We start from the raw sequence: 24999 nt of genomic DNA on the forward strand, positions 1-24999 counted from the left end.
TTTGTTTTTAATATCGAACAAATCATTTCAAAATTACAAATAGAATGTGCAGGGATTATCAAAGTGAGATATTCTTCATATTTTGAAAAGTAAGTTCGAAATACTCTATGTTATAGTTCGATATTTCGAACAACCAAGTTTCTTCTGGTGCCAGTGTAATTTTATTTAAATAATTTTTTTAAATTAAAAAAAGTAAAATATTTTTTTTACAGACAGGTTCCAGCCATGCCATTAGCTTACTACAACCGTCAGGGTAAATTAACCAGGTATAACTTATTGAAAACCTTGTTAAATAAATGAAAATAACATTTTTTTCAGATATAATCTTCGAAAGTTTACAGAGCTCCCATTCCAACTGGTTCGATGTTTTAGATATAAAGATCTTTATGATAATGTTCTCTTCAATTATCAGGTTTTCGTCTTCACCGGCTTATTTCGGTCAAATCTTTTTTCACCTAAATTTGTTTTTGATAATGGAGAAGCATGTGTACCAATCCCCCCAAATCTATTTTCAATGTAAAATATTTTTTAACAAAAATTTTATTTAAGATTTTAAAGTCTTAAAAATATCTATGTATTGTTGATACTAAAGGACCATGTGTATAATCTACATACACATTGTTGATCAATAATATTTTTAAAAAGAATCAAAAACTGCGGAATGAGTTTGTAATTTTCAATTATTGCAACTGATATATCTCTAAAAATAAGTACTTAATTACCCATTATAGTTAATTAACAAAATCTTCAAAAACATTTTATGATAAAAAAGAAGATGAGAATTCCACTGTTTTCTGGTCCTCACTATATTATATTTAATGCAGTGGTTGTATAATAAAATGTGTGCACTTCCTCTGCCTGAAGTTCTGGGAGATTTTGAGGATGCAATCAAGGTAGAACATTTTAATCCTTCTCTCAATGGACGGGGTGCATACAAAGGGGACATTCTGAAAATTCTGATTTTTAATACCCCCCTCCNAAATATTGATCCCCACTGCTTTCTTTTCTTTCAATTCCTGTATATACGCCTGCCCAAGAAATGTTAATAAAGAACCTCCTAATCTGATTGGTAAAATCAAGAAATATGTAGCAGGAACCCCCATGCTTTTATAAAAAGCGTACTGTCAAAGGTTAAGTTTAGTTTATATTCCTCCTAGAAACTGTGGTACATATGTAAACAAAGATGTTATAATCCTTGGGTCTAATTTAAAGGAATTCAAATTTGTTAGTTTTTAGAATATACAGACAATTTCAGCCATCAATAAAAAAGAAAATAAATGATATTCTTATCTTTAAAATATAATTTTTTTTGATTTTTTTTCAGAACATTCGTCTGGACCCTCATAAGAAGGATACCATACACAAAGAAATAAGTTTGGTTGCTGATTCCCTGCGACTGGGAGGCGCCATCTTGAAATTTTATCCCGGGATGTTGTCTGCTCAGCTCGTGGGTAGGCTTCTACCGGAGATAGAGAATAGTGAAAACATCAGGAACTTATTAAGGTAACAAAATATATTTTTCTTAAAATGAAAACCAGTGCTGAACCTCGAAAGGAACTGAAGTTTTCCCACAAACTCAAATATTCTCATCTTATCTTTGCGACCTCAAGGTGTAACCCTTTGATATTTCAAACTTAAAGTATTTGATCTAGCAGAATTCATAGAAATATCATAGGTTTACGATATTGGGTTGCAAAGATATGAGGATTAGAAAATCAGAGTTTGTGGCAAAGATCAGTTCTTCTGAAGTTTTTCCGAAACGAAAAACATTGTTTTTCTTTTATAAAATAAGATTGAAAGCATTAAAGTGAAACTCACCAAACTGTGTTTAAGCAATCTTATGTGTATTTGTTGTTCTTATAATGCAAGCAGTTTGTACAATTGAAAGCTTAAATTGGTCTGCGTAGTGTGTACTGTGTACTGTACACTGTTACAATTTCTGTGTTTCACGTTTATTTAACTATTGAATTTATCATGACTTAAGGATTACAGTCGTCTTCTCATTCCTGCACAGTGCTATGGGTTCCATTCGTATTTTCAAATCTTTATTATCCATGCCTATGTTTTCTAGGCAATGTGATGAGGAAGGCATAAAACAAAATGCTTTGGTACCAACCTATCACTGCATGCATACTCCAGGCGGACCCCTCAAATACTCACTTGGTAATAAACAATTTATAAATGACATTATCCCACAGATCAGGTAGTCAAAGATGGATGATTGACGCGGACCGCCCTGCCTATACTATAGCCAGAAAGAGATTTACTAAACAGTCAGCTGCTTGTAGCTGTATATTAAGTAATAATCAATCAATCGAGGTGTAGATTTTGGGGTTATTGTATACTTTCACAGTGTGTCCAGTGTATCCGGGGAAACGGGACAAGAACGAAGTCTCAGTAATTATGTAAATACTAATATTTTCGTTCTTTAAACTAATTGTGCTATTTTACATGAACATTGCAGAACATATAAACTTTTCAGACGCCCAGACGCGTCAACTCTGCATCTACGCCTATTCCTTGCTCTGTGCTTTTTCCTGACTAATTTCCTATTTTAGAGGGTCACCAGTTTGCAATATTTGCAATGAAATTAACCTCAGACAACAGATATATAATCTCCTGCTCTAATAAGTTTATCACATTTGATGTTGTGACCTCAGATCTTGCAAGACAAGTTTATCCAAAGGTGACATTTCTTTATTAATAATTATGATTATTTGATAATAATCTGTTTTCAGTTTTCTTAAGGATTAATGATTGGTATTGAACAATAAGAAGGTTTAATGATCGGTCTTGAACTATTGTCTAGGAGGAAGGTTTAATGATTGGTCTTGAACTATTGTTTAGGAGGAAGGTTTAATGATTGGTCCTGAACTATTGTCTAGGTGGAAGGTTTCATGATTGGTATAGAACTATTGTCTAGGTGGAAGGTTTGATGATTGGTTTAGAACTATTGTCTAGGTGGAAAGTTTAATGATTGATCTAGAACTATTGTCTAGGTGGAAGGTTTGATGATTGATTTAGAACTATTGTCTGGGTTGAAGGTTTAATGATCGGTCTAGAACTATAGTCTAGGTTGAAGGTTTAATGATCGGTCAGAACTATTGTCTAGGTGGAAGGTTTAATGATAGGTCTAGAACTATTGTCTAGGTGGAAGGTTTAAAGATTGGTTTAGAACTATTGTCTAGGTGGAAGGTTTAATGATTGGTCTTGAACTATTGTCTAGGTGGAAGGTTTAATGATTGGTCTAGAACTATTGTCTTCTAGGTTGAAGGTGTATTGATTGGTCTAGAACTATTGTCTTCTAGGTTGAAGGTTTAATGATTGGTCTAGAACTATTGTCTAGGTGGAAGGTTTAATGATCGGTTTAGAAATATTGTCTAGGTTGAAGGTTTAATGGTTGGTCTAGAACTATTGTCTAGGTGGAAGGTTTAATGATCGTTTTAGAACTATTGTCTAGGTTGAAGGTTTGATGATTGGTTTAGAACTATTGTCTAGGTTGAAGGTTTGATGATCGGTCTTGAACTATTGCCTAGGTTGAAGGTTTGATGATCGGTCTTGAACTATCACCAGATAATAAGTTTGCAGCTGCCTACACCAATAACAATCAAACTATTCTTTTAAATACTTTAATCAGGTAAAACATTAATAAAAATAAAATAAAAACTGAAACTAGCATTAAAGTGAGTATTCGCTATAAATTAAAGGGAGTTTAGGATATCGATATGAATTTAATATCGATCACGTCTAGTTTCTTATCTGTTGCGTTTAAGGAGAAAATGGTTAAAAAAGTCTTTGACCCATTTAAACCCATTTTCACGCAACAGATAAAAGTAAAATTAGTAGCAATTGACATCGAATTCAATTTGATATCAGCCTATACTCCCTTCCATTTTTCGCGTTCACTCCCTTTAATGCTAATTTCTCTAGATGACTAATACTTTTGAAAAAAAATCAATAGAAATAAAATATATTTGAGAACCTAAATTAAAAGGCATGGAAAGTCTATCGTTATTTTGTAGCGTTAAACAATTTTTTACAACTTGAAATTGTTTTTATTAAGTTGTTTAAAAATATACGCCAAATTCACTCTAAAACCGGGTTTGAATGAAATAGACAATAAATAGATTTTTAAAAACCCCATATAATGTGTATTAAGAAATAAGTGAACAATCTCTTTAAAAAAAGTAAAAAAAAACTTCTATTTGTTGTAGTGAGTTCTTTATTATTGATAATCCGTTGGGAGATGGGGAAACAGTTCTAGGTTTAGTTCTTCTGGACACTCATCTTGTGGTCTACGGACAGGAAATCATTCAACTTTTTTATATTAATAATTCATCAAGGCTCAAATATCGTAGGTTCCCCTTAAAATTGCATTCAATGTTTTAAGATTTTAGCCGGTGCTCAATTAAAACCGATTTTTTGAGGATTTGAGACGCGGCTCAAATTCATTAAATTCGGACTCAGAATAGTCATACAAGGAAAATTTGGTATGTAGAAAACAACGTTTCCAAGAAAGAATGCGACTTCAGCGACGACATCACTGTTTAGAAGTGTTTTTATTTTCAAATTAATACTTTACTGCATGCTGTAAACTTGTTTTTTTTTCTTTGCAAAGGAATGTATCATAACATTAACAGACTTTTCAAAGCTGAAGACTAAATAAATCTTTTAATTAAAGCGTAATTAAAAGATTTACAGGTCTCAATGAAGTCTCAGCCATTCAGAATAATCTAAAGGAAATTGCCCAAATTAATTAAAGGGAAAATTAAATTTAAAAATCCCAAATTAAAAAAAATATGTACTGTTTTAGGTATCGAAACATTAAACTAATCACATTTACATGTATACAGCAAGAACAAGACACCTGTGGAATAAGAAGACGATTATAAAACAATAAATAAGTTTATCCGATGTTGTTACAAACTAATAGTTTTACTAGTATAATATTGAATAATTTATCAAGTGAAATGGAACTGTTTACACTACAAATAGTTGTGTCTCGTGTTCATTTGACTATTTCAAGTTATAAATTGTCGTCTTCCTATTCCAGAGTTTTCTGGTTCTCACTGTATATTTCCACAATTGCAAGCATTATGAAAATGTTGTGTTCACAAAAAAACTCAATATTTCAATTATCTTAAAATGATATACACTGCGGATTGCTTAAATTTTTTCGCAAATAAGGATGATTTAAAAATAATTATAAAAAATAAAAAAGGTTTAATGATTTAGTTTACTTGGTGCATATTTGATTTACGGGGAAAATTACTTGATACTAAGAAGATTTCTACAGAGGGAGAAATTCTTAGTCTAAAGTAAGCTATTGTATCTAAAATATTAATATAATTTATGTAAACTATTAATTGTTTAGATTTAAAAAAAAAACTTATTTAGAAAAACTTCTTGATTTTTAAAATGTTTTTTAAAAAGAATTAATCTGTATTTCTAATGTGAAGGATTTTTTTTTCACCAACTACAGCTAAGTATATCCTGTCTGCATCGATATACTTTTAGATATATTTTAATCTAGAATTCGAAAGCGGTGCAGTACTGCAGTTAACATGCTGGATATCGAACAAAGACTTAATCTGCAGATTAGCAAAAGATCGATATCAAGCATTGATCTCAAAATCCAAACTAAAAATGTTCACATCTCAGTAGCTACATAGATATTATATAAATAACATATTTTCTTAACCATAATAGACATGACACAAGCAGTCACAGTAAAATGCCCGACGTTGATCGTGAAATAAAAAAATCGTCGAAACGGTTTATCTGAAGGATCATTCAAGTGACCCAGTTTTTTTTTATAAAAATTTAATCTCTCTAAGGGTTATACAGTTTGCACATAACATACTTAGAAATCCGACTGATTCAAAGGGACTGTAAGCGTAATTTCAAAAGACCTTCCATGCAATAATGGATATGCCCGATTCACCACGGTACTCTTGAAATCTTAAAAATCTGATCAAAAATTTGGAAGATACCGTCGTTCAAGGTTATAATGCAAGGAAAGTTAATTGCAGTTTCGTATTCTTTGCGTGCATTGAAACCAGTTCTCTCTGGGCGGAATTTGTAAACACTAGAAATTCAAGGCGCTTCGCGCCCTTCTTTCTAGGCTTTAAGGGCGCTTCGCGCCCATCTTCTATTTAAATTGTGAACGTGTTCTTTTTGTTTACATTTTAAAAAAAGAAGAAAAATTTTTTGCGGATATTAAAAAAAAATTCGCGGATTTTCAAGAATTTAATTTTTTTTATAAAATTAAAAACCTTTAAAACACATTTTTTTAAATTTTATCATTCATAAACCTTCCTTGTGGTCACGTGATGTCCCACAAAAAATTNAAAACCTTTAAAACACATTTTTTTAAATTTTATCATTCAAAAACCTTCCTTGTGGTCACGTGATGTCCCGCACAAAATTTGGGCCCGATCGGTTCAGCCGTTTTGACGTTTTTTGGATACAAACAAACAGACAAACAGACAAGCCAAATTTATATATAGAAGAATAAATGCATCAGTAACTGTTTAGTATCCGAGGAGGTTAAAAGCATTTACTTTTGATAATTCACAGTTTCCTTTGATCAGAATATTTCATTGATGTTTTATGTGAAAGATGGATCCCATGACAGGCTGTAACATCCGTCTTGTGTTTACATTACCGCCAAGAGACAGTACACTGCAGTACAAAAGATGCGTACACCTCTAAATAACTTTCCTTGCATTTTAACCTTACTGTCGTTATTCTGACTCTAGAAGTTGATAAATAATTCATGCTTGATCAGACAAAGCTCTTTCATGAGTACCGTTGAAAATTGGGCATTGACATCTTTGCATGCAAGGTCACTTGAAATTATGCGTACAGTCCCTTTAACTAAGATTTGTAAAAAATTGTAAATTCAGGATGCTTGACACCCTAGACAGTTACTCCATCATTTCCTGGACTGGAGATATAACAAACCCGAGGTAATTGATTTAGCCGTGTTCCACGTGGGAGGGAGCCCTCGGCCGCCATGAGCCTCCCATATTTGCTATGCAGCACCGAGCCTCCGCTATGCAATACACATATCATGCAAAAACTTTTTACGCGAAAAGAAAGATAATAAGAAACAAATTATAAGTGAACTCAATTAGATTAGTTAAAATCTTTGATTTAAGTGATATCTTTTTTTAAAAAATTCTTTATGTTTAGATAACACTTGTAATGCAAAATTACTGTTTTAAAGAATTATTTAAATAAAGAACAGGTATTTCTAAAATTAAAGATTTTATCGAATCAAATTAAATTTATTTAAGATTTTGTTTTCTTAATACCTTCCTTTTCGCATAAATAAACTTATAAAGTTTTAGTATAAAACTTATACAGCATAGCGGAGGCTCGGTGCTGCGAGGCTCATGGCGGCCGTGGGTTCCCTCCCTAATTCCACAATGGATATGTCTCTTATATTTAGGGTTTCCATGTTTTTATTCAATTTTAGGGAAGTTTGAACAAATTCTGTTTTTTAAAATAATATAATATATGTTTAGTTCATATAAAAAAACTAGCGTTTCAGAGAATGCAGTCATATTGCTATATGCAGTATACATGCGGTAAGCTTTAGCGTAACGTAAAGTTTGTATTATTCTTGATTTTCATAACAACAGAGAGTAGACACTGGAATAGACTTTCTTGTCATACCACCAACACGTTTTTTTGTTGTGGCATACAACAAGATAAATTTTGAATTTGTACAGATCAAGTTTTGCGCTATTATTGCGCTATTGCGCTATTTTTGCGCATATTGCGAATATAAATCCTACTTCAGATACAAGCACGACTAGTCAGATTGTTTACATTCATGGTTTCCTCCTTGTTTCCTTCTTTGCCAAATAATTAAGTTTATCGGGATCTGTCCTAGAGAACGATTTTTGAGAAAATAGTTATATTTTATTGGTCGCCATTTACGTCTAATCATTTGTGGAAAACCCTGAAAAAAAATTCATGCTGGAACAAAAAGACGAAGATTTTATATCTTAGATTTGTTGAGCTATTTATCTATCGATTGATACATTTCAGCAAATAGATTATCAAGTACAATAGGTGGCAACAGAGAAATTGACCATTATAAACGACGTCACAAGTGTCAAATATAACAAGGAAAACGATATTTTCTCACATTAGTTGACATATTTTCCAAGATTCAATAAAAAAAGTGTAAAAACAGAAAATGAAGGACACATAAAATTGCATTTATTTTATTGCATGATAAGCACTTTATTCTGAAATTATCACTATTATTAATAATTTTGTCGGACACAAAAACTGAGTTGACACTTGTGGCGTAAGAATACAGTTGTATACTGAGAGTGTACAAATTCTACTTTTCCATCTATTGTACTAGAATCTATTTGCATTTTCGAAGTTTGACAAGTTTTTTTTGTGTAGAATAATTCTTGAGACTATGCGAAAGGGTGTCTCTTCTGAGATGCTGGTGGCTTGGAATGGAATAGCCATGAACAAAAAACAAACTCAGTGCTTTATCTGCGAAATTAGGTAAACAGACGTTTTTCAGACAATTAAAAATTGAATATTAACTTAGTAAAGTAACTATATCTTCTATATATACATTCGTATATATATATATATATATATATATATATATGTTGCGTATAGCCGGCCAAACGGCTGGACTGATTGGGCTGAATTTTTTTGTGAACACTCATTGGTGGCCAGGGGGTGTTATAGGCTAAAAAAAATCAAATTTTTTACCACGGGCAACGCCGGGCCCTTTAGCTAGTAGTTAATAAAATACCAGAAGGCATACATTCAAACTTACCAATAAACAGTCAAATATAATTTTATAATGATCAGCAAAAACTGTGGAATGAACGTTGTCTTTGTTTTTCCCTTCTTAGAATTCATCTTGAAGGATTTTATAATATTTGCAAGTGTTGCAACTGATTGTAAATTTCTAAAAATATAGAAATAGTTCAGCTGCAAATTATAGAATCAATAGCGATATATTCAGAATTCCATTGCTTTTTGATTCCTTCAGTACCTCAGTAAAGATTTTTTAGATTGCACAGATTGTCCATATTCTACAGATTCTACGGCTTTTATAGATTTTACAAATTCCACAATTTTACATATTCTACAGATTCTGCAGATTAAACATATTCTACGTATTCCACAGATTTTACAGATTTTACATATTCTACGGATTCTGCAGATTCTACAGATTCTACAGATTCTATAGATTCTACATCTTCTACATATTTTGCAGATTCTACAGTTTACACATATTTTACAATTGTACAGATTCTGCAGATTTATACAGATTCTATAGTTTCTATATATTCTTCAGATTCTATAGATTCTACATCTTCTACATATTTTGCAGATTCTACCGATTTCTACAGATTCTATAGTTTGTACATATTCTACAGATTCCATAGATTCTACATCTTCTATAACATATTTTGCCGATTCTACAGATTTATACAGATTCTTATAGTTTCTACATATTCTACAGATTCCATAGATTCTACATCTTCTATAACATATTTTGCCGATTCTACAGATTTATATAGATTCTAATAGTGTCTACATATTCTACAGATTCACAGATTCTAAATATAAATGTGTTGGTCTCTGTATAAAAATATTAATTTACATGAGATATGTTAATTGCAATTCAAAATTAATCACAATTTCAAAAAAACGAAATCTCACAAGAAAACGAAAAAAACGTTAACAATCGACAATTTAAGACATTTTCTGGTTTCAACTGTAGTAACCATTTTTAAAAAGATTAATAAACTACGTTTTATAATTTAAATACTTAAATGTTTCGTTTAAGAGATAAGAAAACAGTTTGTGAGTATAATCTAGTACAGGGGGTCTGGAAGAAAAAACGAAATCTCCAGGTTAGAATTTTTTTTTTTTAAATCAGAGTTTTCTTAATTTTTATATTTATAGTAAAAATGACAAAAAAATATAAAACAAAACAACATTTTATACATTTTGTTCATGTTATACATTTTATACATTTTGTTCATTTTATACATTTTAAACATTTTATACATTTTATACATTTTATACATTTTATATTTTATTTTCAGGAAAATAATGAAAATATCCTTATGCTTGATATGTCAACGGTAAGTTTAAATATTATCAATTTAATAATAAAAACCTGTTTTTCTTGGTATACAATAGTTTTCACTGAATCCCACTGATCTAAAAACTTATTTAAAACCAGCTCTTCACAAAGAAATGTCATTTACTCTCAGAAAATTTTCAACCAATTGAACCCCCCCCCGGGATATAATGATTAACCATTGGGCTACGTTCTTGGATTTATTTTAGAATCCCTCGGGGGTTTACATTTCCATTGATTATAATTGTTCTGAGGGTAAATGGTACATTGTCCACTGTACAATTGAATGGGTCGCTTGAAACTCCTGTATGCTAGTCCATTAGCGCCTGATCCTATCAGGGTTCAGTCATGTGGTTTGTTGTCTATTCTGAACCAATAGAAATTACATAACTGTAACATCTATCTTTCTATCTCATCATCCAATTAGAGATAATTCCTTATATCGGCAGTAAACAGTTAATAGAATTATGTACTTCTAATGAAACTATAGTGTTGAACTATAACATCCGACGCGCTATTTTAAATCCTGAATCTCTGATTCAAATCTTAATGAATCTATATCGGTGATTCAGGATTTGAACTGGCGATAGGTATCCAATAAAACGTAAAAACGTATGATCCGGAAAAGTCCAAAATTTTTGTGGTTTCTGACCTGGCCGCAGTTGTGGGTTCTGGTTGGTTTTAAGTTAAAAAAAAATACGTTTATGAAATATTTACTAAATAATAAAGAAAACAAATGGTATAATAGTTCAGGCTTTGCTAGTGTTGTCTATATCGGCGAAAAGACTTTCTTTCCGTTAACTTTCTTTTTCAAAATCTTTCAAAATCCACAATGAAACCGTGAGCTACCGCCCAAGTATTTTTAGCTAGCCATTGTTACTGTAGAGCTCGTAGATTGAAAGAATTCATATTTTTTGCGTAATGTCCTCTAAAACTAAAAAAATGTGACAAAAATATTTATTCTCTTTATGTTCCAGAATGAGAACTGGTGCTATGCAACTATTTTGAACGGGTTTAAACTATGGAAAGTAGAAAATAACGAGCATCAGGTGAAACGAATTAAAGACTGAACAAGTGAATTCCAGGAAAAATGAATTAAGTCTTTGCCACAAGCTCTGCTTTTCTTATCACTATATCTTTGCAACCCAATGTTGAAGACATAAGATATTTTAAACTATGAATTCTGTTTGATTAAATTATGGAAGTTTTGAACATTAAAAGTTTAGACCATCAGGTTGCAAAGATGTAGGGCTTAGATAATTTAAGTTTATGGCAAAGACTCAATCAATTTTTTTAGCACGCTTACTAAGAGAAAAAAAACAATGCTGTAAAATTGTTTTTACAAAACTTGGAATAAATAAGTCTACAATTAAGTTACTTAATTTTCAAAATCATGGATTTGCAACCTGATGTCACAGACCATAGATATTTTAAACTACAGTGGTAGTTGAGTATATTAATAAAATGAGGACAACTTTTTTATTTAAGCTTTGATTGTTAACAAGCTTTTTTTAAAGAAGCCTTTTTAATTGACAGCTTCTCTTGACTTCTATGTTTATGTGCATCCATGCTGTTTAACAGTTTTAAATTTGATTTTTAAGTACAATGAAGAAACTTCTTTTGTTGGATGTTGCATATTAGAAATTCAATACTTATATAATTTTCTCAATAGCACTTCAGAAAGAGAAGTTGTGATTAAAAACATATAAAATATTAATCTAACAACAAATGTATTTTAATTAAAGGAATTGTATTTACCAAACGGAGTGCGAAATATCAGCAAGAAGTTTAATGAATCTAATAATTAATCTAATAATTAATCTAATAACAAATGTATTTTAATTAAAGGAATTGTATTTACCAAACGGAGTGCGGAATATCAGCAAGAAGTTTAATGAATCTAATAATTAATCTAATAACAAATGTATTTTAATTAAAGGAATTGTATTTACCAAACGGAGTGCGGAATATCAGCAAGAAGTTTAATGAATCTAATAATTGTATTCTCTCTGCTGGAGATAGGTTGGCTGTAGCTGGGATTAGGTAATATTTTAACATTTTACACAATTTTACTATAAATTTAATTTGTTTATCGGGAGGGAGGGATAAAATTACTAGGGGATAATTAAGGTACAGGGTGTCCCACGAAACATGGCAGTTTAATTCTTAAAAAAATCTTTTACTCAAATATATTTTACTTTGAAATAAATATTTCTATAATATGTCTGTAGCAGACATATTATAGAAAATTTTTTGTTATTCACTTTGGTATCAAATAACTTAACAAACTATTGAAGAAGACATTTTATACTATTCACCAACTGTCATGTTTTGTGGGACACCTTGTATTTATTGGAATAGTTTCAGGTCAAATTTTAAATGTTTATGGTTTTTTGGCTTTAAAGGTTCTCTAAAAGAATCTGAATTGTAAAAATAATAGTAAAATTAAATTTGACCAAAACAAGTTTTAAAAACGATTTTATCAATTGTTTTAAAACCGTTTTGGTCAAGACAGGAGTTGTTTGTCTGGAGTATTGTTTGTGTAGACAGGAGTTGTTTGTCTGGAGTATTATTTGTCTAGACAGGAGTTGTTTGTCTGGAGTATTGTTTGTCTAGACAGGAATTGTTTGTCTGGAGTATTGTTTGTCTAGACAGGAGTTGTTTGTCTGGAGTATTGTTGTCTAGACAAGAGTTGTTTGTCTGAAGTATCGTTTGTCTATACAGGAGTTGTTTGTCCAGAGTATTGTTTGTCTAGACAGGAGTTGTTTGTCTGGAGTATGTCTACTGGAGAACTTGTGAATCAACTCAATGCACATTTTCAACGAATTGTTGAAATAAAAAGTTTAGTTGTTGGATCAGAAAACTCAGTTCTCACTTCATCTATTGATCGGAGCATCAAGGTAAAACAAGCTTAAATTCAAGATAAAATTTATGATCAAGACCAAAGCTTTGGTCTATGCTACAGCTTGTCCCAATAAACATGGGAAATGAAATCACGACTTACATTTTTTTTTTATTTCCGATAATTGATAAATGACATTAAGTGCATCAAAAAAAGATTGGACGTCTAATAAGCTTTCCAAAATGGGGTCTACCTTCTTTGTATCTTTAAAATTGACGGAGATATAAAACATTTATACAGTTTTGTTGATTTTAATTAGCTGGAATTTGGAAATATTTCCTAATAACTCCGTCAATTTTGAAGGTGAAAAAATGGTAGACCACATTTTGGAAATCCTGAGACTACTAGTTTTCAGTGTTAAATTTTTAACAGTGAAAATACAAAATTATATTTGCGAACTAATCCCCCTTGGATATAGAAGTTCAAGTTCAAGTTCAAAGTCAAGGTAAGGTCAAGGTAAGGTCAAGGTAAGGTCAAGGTAAGGTCAGTGTAAAGGTCAGGGTAAGGTCAAGGTCAAAGTCAAGGTCAAGATTAAGTTCTAGTTTAAAGTCTTGGTCTTTGTCAAAGTAGAAATCAATTAAAAGTTCAAGGTCAGAGTCAAGGAAAGTTTAACTTCTAGGGCAGATGTAAAGACCAAAAACAAGGTCCAAATCAAGAACAGTTCAAGGTCAAGGTCAAAGCCAAGCTTGAATTCAAGGTTAAAGGTAAAGACCAAAAATAATTTTAGAGTCAAGGTCAGTTCAAGATCAAGGCCGAAGCCAAGTTTAAGTTTAGATTAAGTTCAAGGTCAAGGTCAAGGTCAAGGTCAAGATTTAAAGATGGAACTGAAAATATTCTCCACTGCATTAAAGGGACTGTAAGCAAACTTTTAAGTGACCCTCCATACAAAGATGGGAATGCCCGATTTACAAAGGTGCCCTTAAAACCTTTGTGAGCTCGTCGTGTAAAAAGAAATGTGTTTGTAAACTTGCATACTCGCGATTGCAGTCCGCTGAAAATTCCGGTGTGCGCGATGTGTCGTACAGTCTTATATCAATACAGCGCAGCGCTTATCGGCATTTTTAGCTGACTTCAAACGTTAAGGTAACTTTACCGTTGTAAATCGGGCATTTCTCTCTTTATATGGAGGGTCACATGAAATTAAGCTTACAGTTCCTTTATAGTGTTTTCATTTAATCAATAACCATTAATTAACAATGATAATTTTAGGTTTGGAATTTGAATTACATATTTGAAAAAGAGCATCATATTGATAAACATGAGTTGACAATAGATTCTCTAAGCATATCAACCAAAGCTGGGATAGCTGTAGTTGTTACAAGAAGCTGTATAGGTTAGTTTATAAAAATATACAGTGGTAACCAGAAAACTATAGAATAAGAAGACGACATTAAAGGGACTGTAATGAAAAAATGAAATGGGATTCAGACCTGAGCATTTTAGGAGTTGATCGAGAAAGTTCTATCTGATGTTCCTGTCTCGAGTAATTGATATAAAACTGTATCAAAATTATACCAAAAACTTTATATATCAGATTTGGTATAATAATCTAAGTATTAAACAGATCATATTCAGCATTTACACAACTAATCTGAAAACTTCGATATCCCAGAGGAGCATACTACTCCTATTATTATTTAAATTTAATAATTTTTCATTTTTTAGAGATATAATTGATAATATAATTAATTCGTTTGTATCACGTGACCAGAACTCCCACCAATTGTAGTGCAGTATCATGGTCACATGATACAGACGGAAACACGTGCCAATTCTATACTGCACTGCCATTTGTGTGAGTTCTGTCACATATATCAATGATATCTCTCAAAAAAAAATTTATTATATTGGAAAAAAATAGGAGCAAACGTGAGTTTTTCAAGCTCCTCTGGGATATCGTATAGTTTTCAGATTGGTTACATATTTGCTGAATATGATCTGTATAAAAGTTAGATTAATATACAAATCTGATATTTTCTCATACTTGTTAGGAATATAAAAACTAGAGAAGTACGAGGTCTCGGAGTATTGCATAAATTTGCATAATGCCGCTTAATAATTTCCATTATATCTATTTAATGAAAACAAGATAATACTGGAAATTATATATAATTACAACATCTTCTATGTATGCGAAGTTGTAATCTCTGTTTGTCTGCTTGTTTGTTTGTCCGATCATAACTCAGGAACCCCTTGACCGATTTCCCAAAAACTTTGATTGGGGAACTCGGTAGAACCATGGGAATGTCCTTAGCTTTGTGATTCTAAGATAAGTGGGTCAATCTTTAAATGTTAAAATAGATGAATTGTAATTTAAGACCAAGTGCGGGTAAACGGCGGGAGTAACTATTAGTAACCCAGGCACCGCTGGGTTCCTAAGCTAGTATACGCACAGGGTGTCCCACATCAGATTAGATCGTTTATAGCTCTAAATTTGGATTTTTGGGACTACTCAGAAAATTTAAAAAGAATGAATACTTTTTAAAAATTGTACACGGCTAATATAAAAATTTGCATGCAGGAATCTGACCTGTAAACCTTTTGATCTAAAGGGAGTTTGATCTAAGAGTAATCTGATTTAATGATAATTTCATCTGAAAAACTTGGAAATTGATTTAAAATATTTTTTAGATCAAAGTCCGCACTTTTCCTAAAATTTTTGGAATTTGATTTAAAAAGTTTGGAATCTGATCTAAAATATTTTTTTTTTTGAAATTTGGTTTTCCCCTTCAAATTGGGTATTTTATCTAAAATATGTAGAATTGGATCTAATATTTGTAGAATCTAATCTAAATTTTATAAGTTTATTAAAAATATCTGATTTAAAAGTTTATAAAGTGTGTTAGGTTCAGACCTTAATGGAGATATGTAGGGTTCAGGTTACAGATGAGTAAGGTAGAGTTGAATAGGGTTCAGGTCAAGGATGAGTAGAGTTCAGGTTAGGAATGAGTAGGGTTCAGGTTAGGGATGAGTAGGGTTCAGGTTAGAAATGAATAGAGTTCAGGTTAAGGATGAGTAAGGTTTAGGATGGGGTTGAGTAGGGTTCAAGGTAGAGACGAATAGGGTTCAAGGTAAAGAGGAGTAGAGTTCAGCTGTTAAGAATGAGTATGGTTCAGGTTAGGAATTAGTATTGTTAAGGTTAGGGATGAGTATTGAGCATGGTTCAGGTTAGAAATGAGTAGAGTTCAGGTTTAGGATGAGTAGGGTTCAGGGTAGAGATGAGTAGGGTTCAGTGTAAAATAAGTAGAGTTCAGCTGATAAGAATGAGTATGATTCAGGTTAGGAATGAGTATGGTTAAGGTTAGGAATGAGTATGGTTCAGGTTAGAGAATAGTAGGGTTCAGGTTAGAGAATAGTAGGGTTCAGGTTAGAGAATAGTAGGGTTCAGGTTAGAGAATAGTAGGGTTCAGGTTAGAGAATAGTAGGGTTCAGGTTTCTACTCTAACTCTACCTGAACCCCACAGTTTAAGGACGCTATTCTTCACATTTTAGATCAATTTCCACACATTTTAGATCAATTTCCACACATTTTAGATCAATTTCCACACATTTTAGATCAATTTCCACACATTTTAGATCAAATTCCACACATTTTAGATCTAATTCCACACATTTTAGATCAATTTCCACACATTTTGGATCTAATTCCACACATTTTAGATCAATTTCCACACATTTTAGATCTAATTCCACACATTTTAGATCAATTTCCACACATTTTAGATCTAATTCCACACATTTTAGATCAAATTCCACACATTTCAGATCTAATTCCACACATTTTAAATCTAATTCTTCACATTCTAGATCTAATTAAACACTTTTTGAATACCTATTCATTATTATTCATTGTCAAAAAAACACATTTTTTATTCGAAAATTATGTTTAAGATTAAATTTCACATTTTTTCCGAAAAGTGGGAATTTGATCTTAATATTTTTAGATCAGATTCCGTTTTGATCAAAAGAGTTAAAGATCGATTTCCTATGCACCGCTTTTTCGAGTAGTACATGCGTATTTCGGTGTTACAGCTTGGAGATAATCTAGTATGATATGGGACGTCAATTTAGTATTTTTGTGTTTTATGATGTCTACAAAATGAACTGGGGACATGTTTTAATGAATTTGAACCAGGTCTATAGACGGTTCAACCACGTATCTTGAATAGCTAATAACTTCAGAAAAGTATTGAATCGACAACAAGTTCAGTGATCTAGCTCAAATTCATTAAGTTCGGTCCCAGGAGTATCATAACAAAGAATATATCTACACTACAGTTTAATTTGTTTTTATTTAGGAATTTGGGATTTTATGACTGGAAAACTAAAGTTTCGTCTGGCTAACGCTGCTTTAGGAGCAATTGTTACTCATGCTCTCGTCAATAAAGATGGAACGTATATAGTAGCTGCTGAATCAGGTATCAAACTTATCTTAAATTCAAATTTCTAAAACTTTTTAATCAATCAAAGTACCTTTGCAAACTTTTTATATGGTTCCTTTGATTGTTATTAGAAAATAATATCTCTTATTTTCTTGTCCTTTTATCTTTGCACCCTAATATGTTTTAGACCTTTTAGGCTTTTATGTTTTAAACTTAAATTCTCTTAGATCGCAAAAAATAAAATGATCAGAAAATTAAATTTTGAGTTAAGTGTTCATTTTTTTCCTGTACACAATCTAAATATCTTGATGTTGTTTTACCTTTATATTACATTGATTAATAACAATACAGATGCAACATTTAGAGTTGTACTTTCAAGATTTAGAGGTTTTTCGTCCACAATAACCCTGAGACAGAAACCCAAAGGTCGGAGTTCGCGTGCATGATCTCTCTCTGTTTTCTACGTTATTCAGTGCGGCATGCGCGTAACACTTTTGGGCTTCAGCCTCATGGTTATTGTGAACGTAAAACCCCCGAATCTTGAAAAGACAACGTCTAGTGTTTTATCTGTATTGTTATAAATCTAAAAATATTTTCATATATTTCAAAAAGAAAAGTTTATTAGAGAAGCTTTAATACTGTAAATACAATATATGAAGTAAAAATTTTGCTAAAGTTACTTCAGCTAAAAATAGAACAAAATCTGTCTAAAACCTGAATAATAAATAATAAAGAGACTATTTACGTAATTTTAAGTGACCCTTAATTTATGGCATTACATGAACTATTCACAACGGAACCTATAAGACATTTATTGGATCGACAAGAAGGAAGTTTCTCCTTAATTTCATTTCTTGCCTGTGCTGCATAAATCAGTTGTTCACATTCAAATGAAAAAAGTGAATTTCCAGATAGAAAAACAAGTATAACTCCATCATATAGGTTTAAGAGTACCATTCAGTAAATCAGACATGTAAATCCTGAAATTACTCCATAAGTCCCTTTAAAACATATTTAGGTGATGTTCTGTATTGGAACCTGGAGAACAGACAAGTAATATTTCAGGCAAGCAAGACAAATTTTCCTTAAAATAATAATTATTCATAAAATTCCTTACAGCTATTTTCATTTTTTAACTGCTTAAATCATAAGATTTTCTTGAAATAGAATAATAATAATTACTACCAATATGCCTTAGCGAATATTTATTTTAATAAATCCACTATTTCAGGAGAAACAGACAAATATTCATCACATATTCTATTATAATTATAACAGCAAAGTATTTTACAGTATTTTTACCATTAAATCGAGTATCATGACAGATTTTATTTTTATTTTTATTTTATTTTATATTTGCCGCGGGTGAATTTTAATGAATGAATCAAGAATTTAGAAGCATAATATTATAAAATAGTGAACAGCAATAATTTCACTGAATAAATTTGAAGACAAAATCTGACAGGGTTATCCACAAAGAATGAAACTTTAGAGGCGAGTGTACTGACTTTATACTGTCTGTTTTCTTATATTCAGGATTCTTTTGCAACTGTAAACTGGTTTCTTTCCATATAATGAAATAAGTCATTTAAAACCAATATTTAACCTTGAAATTATCATATTTTAAGAGTTTCATGTCGTCTTTGCAGTCTCATACTTTTTTGGTAACCCTACACAAAGTCTTTTATTATATTCTATCCAGCAAATATTCTATAATAATCATTATTTCATGAGAAACAGCAAAATATCCAGCAAATATTCTATAATAATCATTATTTCAGGAGAAACAGCCAAATATCCAGCAAATATTCTATAATAATCATTATTTCAGGAGAAACAGCTAAATATCCAGCAAATATTCTTTAATAATCATTATTTCAGGAGAAACAGCATAATATCCATAAAATATTCTATAATAATCATTATTTCAGGAAATATCCAGCAAATATTCTTTAATAATCATTATTTCAGGAGAAACAGCATAATATCCATAAAATATTCTATAATAATCATTATTTCAGGAGAAACAGTTAAATATACAGCAAATATTCTATTATAATCATTATTTCAGGAGAAACAGCTAAATATCCAGCAAATATTCTATAATAATCATTATTTCAGGAGAAACAGCTAAATATACAGCAATTATTCTGTAATAATCATTATTTCAGGAGAAACAGCTAAATATACAGCAATTATTCTATAATAATCATTATTTCAGGAGAAACAGCCAAATATCCAGCAAATATTTTATTATAAAAATGAGACCCGATGTGTTGTTGTATCAAGACGAGGAGAAAGAGGTAAAAATTACCCAAATTCTAACATTTAATTCAGAAGTAGAAATTAAGAAATTAGAAAGCAGTTAACGCTCAGGGTTACCCACAAAGGATGAGAGTTTTAAGACAACTGTGTGGAATATCTATTTTCTGTTTCCTAAAATTATCATATTTCTCTGTAGCAACTTTAAACCTGTATCAGTATATATGCGATTTAATTACTTATATATATAAATCAAGGGTTTACGGTCGTCTTTTCAGTCTCATCTTTTGTGTGTAACAACTAACAATGAAGGATTTGTGCATTTCCCCCAGGTTAACTGTATCAATTAACCCACACTGGGGATTTGTTTGTCGGTTCGTTTATTTGGTTGAATGTCAGATGCTCATGAACCCCTCCTGGACCGATTTGTCTCAAATTTTCATTGGCCAACTCCGGGAATATTCTTAGCTGGGTTTTTAAAATTTTCAGTTAAGGGTTCGACTTTCATACGGAAAACTCCAAGCAAAGCTGGGTTTCCAAGTCAGCATGATACGGTGGTAGGCGATTTTATCAATACAATAAAGAGGACTTTCGATTTCAATTTTGAAAAGCAAAAAGCTTGTTAAAAATAAAAACTTAAATAAAAAAGTAGTATTGGTAATATCGCCTACAACCGTATAAAATTATAATAATTGTAAATCTTGAAATTAAAAAGATACTTGTAAAGGAAACTATACTGGAATATGTACATCACGCTCAGTTCCTGAAGGTGTTAAACAATGGGAGTTTGAATATCCTTTTCTCGAGTTTAAGGTAATTTGAAAGAATCAGAAAGAAAAAAATGGATTTGAAATAATTTGTACTGTTTTGCTATCAAGTTTGCATGTAACTAGGGTTGTAAATCGTTTTTAAAAAAGATCGAAAAAACGATCGTTTTCATTTCGTTATTTTTTTCTAAAAACAATCGTTTTTTGAAAAAAAACTATCGTTTTTAAAACGATTTTTTTCAAAAACAATTGTTTTCTTATAAAAACGAAAAAATATGGATTTCAAAGAATTGAAAACGATCCATCCCTGTTTTTAACGAGAAAATTAAGGTACATACAGTGGTAAGCGATAATATCAATACAATGAAGACGACTTTTCATTTTAAGTTTTAATTGTTAACAACCCCTGATATTCTGAATGTAGTATGCTACGGATTAAGGTTGTGTATATACTAGAATGTAGTGATGACCCCTGATGAGCTGAATGTAGTCTGCTACGGATTAAGGTTGTGTATGTACTAGAATGTAGTAAAGACCCCTGATGAGCTGAATGTAGTCTGCTACGGATTAAGGTTGTGTATATACTAGAATGTAGTAATGACCCCTGATGAGCTGAATGTAGTCTGCTACGGATTAAGGTTGTGTATATACTAGAATGTAGTAATGACCCCTGATGAGCTGAATGTAGTCTGCTACGGATTTGAAAAGATGAAGAACCATATCTATATCCATGCTGCCAAGACAGGAGAAGCATTGAACAAGATATTAATCAAATATACAGGTTCAGAAATCTTTATAATAAATTAAATAATAATACATTGATATTTGTAGTTGTAAACATTTACAGAAATATCAAATTCTTTAAATGATAATGAGATTCTTCTGAACCTTACTCTTAAATCTTTGCAATCTGACGTCTATTTCAATCTTTGAATCATTTTAAATAAAATAATAAAATTTAAAAATATCAATGTTTTATACCATCAGGTTACAAATGACAGATAAAAAAATGGACTTTGTGGTTGGTGTTGATTTGGAAATTTAAGAATTTGAATTTTTCAGGATTTAAAGAAGTGACAAAAATAGTTGCACTGCCAGACAAACCTAGTGTTGTGGCTTTGATAGACGTAGAAAAGGTAATTATTTTATTTTTTTCAAGTACTAGCTGAAGTTACCGGCGTTGCCCGTGGAATTTAAAATCTAATTTTTTTAAAATTTCCATCTTGAAAAAATGTCTGTGTTTTTAGCCTATGTTACCTCCAGGGTACCCATGTGTTCCCTCAAAAATATTCAGCCAATATGGTCCAGCCAGCTATAGACAACATATACATTTACAAATATATATCTATATCTCTTTATAAATCTATATAAAAAGCTCTTCGCTCTTCTAATTTCTAATTTTAATAAAAATTTGATTTATTTGTTTTCTATCCTACTTTTAAATCGTGTTATAAAATTCCATTATGTTGATTTTTTTTAATAAATTCCATTTCTCAGGGAAATTTAATTGATATTATACAGAAGAGATTTTTAAAGAGTATTCCATTTTGGGACGGAACCTGTACCAAGGTGAGATGTTTTTAAGGTTTATAAAACCTAAAATGTTCGATCTGCATTAACCCCCTTTCTCTAAAACAGCGCATTTCTATAACACTTGAAATTAAAAGAAGGGCGATGTTCAACACTTTGTGACACCAACTTTTGTAAAGGTTACGTTTGGTCCTAAAAATTGAGATAGAAGGCTAAAATGGAGGTCATTAACCTCCATTTTGACCTCAAAAAAAGCAGAAAAAAGGGGAAAATTCCACATTTTTACAATTTCAGTAACTAGAAATCATATGCTTACATAAAAACTTAAAATTGACCTCCAGTTGGACCTCTATTTGTTTTGAAATTAGGCATTTGATCTATTCCCATTTTACTATATATAGAATATGTACATTTCAAATTGCTACGCGCACGCACATATGTATGCCTGGATCCTAAGTATAGCTTCAGTAAGGCCTAAACCAACCATGGACGCTGATGTAAACTTACTTTGATTTCTTTCTTAATAGATGACATTCGTGTAAGTAATTATATGAAATCATTATAAAAATTGTTCTTATCAATGTTATATTGTTGCTATAATACTTCAATCTATTTCAGTTAAACATCCAAGTAACACCATCTGAATAAAGAATGAAAGAAAACACAGTTTATATAGTGAGAGTAGTTTGCAACCGGTCATTCTAAAGAAATCAATACACTATTCAAGTATGGCCTCTCAAAGAGTCAAGACCCAAGAAAACTAAATAAAATGTAACGTTAATTTTAAACTATAAGTTTGTGGGTTTGATTGCATGTCATCCCAAGAATCTTTTACTTCCAAATACTAATGATATCTGTAGGTCACATGTAAAATAAACAAAAATTGGTCACGTTAGGTATCAAATCATAGGTATTTTGATGTTAACAATTTTTCATTTTGCCATTTGACTGGTGCTTAACGTGACGGAGGAATATAAACGTAATTTCAAAAAATATATTAAGTTTCATGTCCGATTTGCAACGGTACCCTTTAAACCTTCGCCTGATCATCGGCAGCAGATATTACCGTGTTTTCTTAAAAATTAAATTGTGTATAAACTCAACGCAGCTGACTTCACATATTTCTCGAAAATCCCAAATCTTTTATGTCCCACGGGATTTTTAAAAATTCAAATGAAATATATATTTTCTTTGGATGGAATATGTATAACTCCTTGATCGCGTAAAGGTTTAAATGGTACTGGAGGATCATATTTACTAATTAATGTGTTTAAGGATGGGAAATTCGGTTTGTATGCTCCTGCAACTGGAGGAATGGATATGCTAGGTATGTTTAAATAAATTCCTTTATTAGAAGAGATTTTAAAAATATTTGGGTAACATATTTAGAGATGATTTAAAATTCGGCGATGGTGATGGACCAAACCTCTGTAGAGTAAAAAAAGTAGATGTTAGTTCCACATTTATTGAAAAAATATTTCGGTCTGGGTTGACCATCGTCAGTTCTAACGATATAATAACCATCAAAATCGAAAAAAAAATGTTAAAAACCACAAGAAAATAAACAAACAGAAAAGTTTTTTTAAAGAAAAAGACTTGGTTTGTCAAATGGACATCAGGGAAACGAACTCAGATCATGAGATGGAAAAAAGATAATTTGCAAATATTCACGTTTTAAAAAATGTTTTAGGACAATTATTATTTCTTGAGATTGTTTCTGTCAGGAAGATTAAAAACAAACTGTTTATATGTTTGTGTATAAAGTGGTGGTGGGGGTATTTAGAGATGGACACGTTCCACTTTTTTCATTTCGTTTGCTTATCCTTCGTGACGGACCCATTTCGATCTTTTTTGTTTTGTTTTAATCGTTTATAAAAAAATAGATTTTGTTCTTCCTCAAAATTATAGTTCATTTTTCATCTATTTCGTCCGTTTTTCACTGAACAATCGTTGAACAAAATTATTTGTTCAGTAAAATCGTTTTTCAATATAATTGTTCGTCCAGTAAAAAAAAGATAGTTTCTTTTAAAAAGGAATTGAGTCTTTGTCACAAACTCTGATTTTCTAATCATTAATTCTTTGGAACCAAATGTTGTAGACCATACATATTTCAAACTATGAATTCTGTTAAATCAAATAATCAGAGTTTGAAATATCAAAGGTTTACAACATCGGGTTCAAAAGATATTGGGGTTTAAATATTTGATTTTGTTACAAAGACTCAATTCCTTTGCTTGAAAAAATGATTCATTCGGTAAAAACTACAGTTTAAAAGCAAACAAAAGTTCGTTCGATTGATTTTAAGACGTTCGTTTTTAAAAACGATAATTTTACATTTCTCTGAAAGATCCATTTCGTTTGTCCATCGTTTGTTTTTTTCTGAACGAAATCCTTTTCCACGAAAAATTTCGTTTGTTCCAAAAACGATGCTCGTCTCTAATTACATATTTGGATAAATAAACCCTGTAAATATTGATTATTTATACAAATTATAATCCTTTTTAAATTTAGATTTAAGAACTGGTAAAGTGTGTAAAACCCTGATACCTAAGGTATATATCTCAAACTACAGTCTTTATTTTTAATATCAGACTTTTCTAATAACAAATTGACGATAAATTATAATGTTTTTAAACTTGTAATGTAGTTACAGGAAGACCCATGAAAAACTGTAGAAATGGAAGACGACATTAAAGCAATTTTTTGTGAATTTAATGTTGTTATTCAGCAAATATAGATTTAACATATAACTTGCAATAAATTCATCAATAGAAATGAGTATTTGAACAATTGCTGTGTTATTGAACTATTCCAAGTCTAAGAGTCGTCTTTATATTCTACAGGTTTACGGGTCCCACTGTACTATGAATTCACATCTTTTGCCGAAAAAACCGTGTAGCTTTATTTTAATCTAAAAAACTCTAGAACAGAATGACGTTATTTGCGCAACTTTATGTGTATTTACGGTTGTACCGAACGGACTGAATTGTTTGTGACATAAGTTAAATTTAT

At 31.1% G+C, this 24999-nt stretch overlaps 1 protein-coding gene across 1 annotated transcript in view; it reads left to right on the top strand.

The window, feature by feature from the left end:
* LOC111698643 (NACHT and WD repeat domain-containing protein 2) overlaps window positions 1-24999 on the top strand; it is a 50077-nt gene that overhangs the window by 20637 nt on the left and 4441 nt on the right. The window contains exons 27-53 of the mRNA XM_023469022.1: window positions 213-266; window positions 319-412; window positions 825-893; window positions 1325-1503; window positions 2072-2163; window positions 2559-2686; window positions 3537-3637; window positions 4215-4305; window positions 5236-5318; window positions 6909-6971; window positions 8431-8538; window positions 9845-9911; window positions 10107-10145; window positions 11122-11193; window positions 11993-12049; window positions 12084-12187; window positions 12900-13044; window positions 14256-14379; window positions 17345-17464; window positions 18447-18493; window positions 19650-19731; window positions 20418-20503; window positions 21112-21238; window positions 21520-21593; window positions 21955-22026; window positions 23263-23314; window positions 24499-24539. Of these exons, the coding sequence (XP_023324790.1) occupies window positions 213-266; window positions 319-412; window positions 825-893; window positions 1325-1503; window positions 2072-2163; window positions 2559-2686; window positions 3537-3637; window positions 4215-4305; window positions 5236-5318; window positions 6909-6971; window positions 8431-8538; window positions 9845-9911; window positions 10107-10145; window positions 11122-11193; window positions 11993-12049; window positions 12084-12187; window positions 12900-13044; window positions 14256-14379; window positions 17345-17464; window positions 18447-18493; window positions 19650-19731; window positions 20418-20503; window positions 21112-21238; window positions 21520-21593; window positions 21955-22026; window positions 23263-23314; window positions 24499-24539 (2371 nt within the window). The remainder of the gene's footprint in view (window positions 1-212; window positions 267-318; window positions 413-824; window positions 894-1324; window positions 1504-2071; window positions 2164-2558; window positions 2687-3536; window positions 3638-4214; window positions 4306-5235; window positions 5319-6908; window positions 6972-8430; window positions 8539-9844; window positions 9912-10106; window positions 10146-11121; window positions 11194-11992; window positions 12050-12083; window positions 12188-12899; window positions 13045-14255; window positions 14380-17344; window positions 17465-18446; window positions 18494-19649; window positions 19732-20417; window positions 20504-21111; window positions 21239-21519; window positions 21594-21954; window positions 22027-23262; window positions 23315-24498; window positions 24540-24999) is intronic.

This window comes from Eurytemora carolleeae, unplaced genomic scaffold (genome assembly GCF_000591075.1).
Source record: "Eurytemora carolleeae unplaced genomic scaffold, Eaff_2.0 scaffold140, whole genome shotgun sequence".
Lineage (NCBI taxonomy): Eukaryota > Metazoa > Arthropoda > Copepoda > Calanoida > Temoridae > Eurytemora > Eurytemora carolleeae.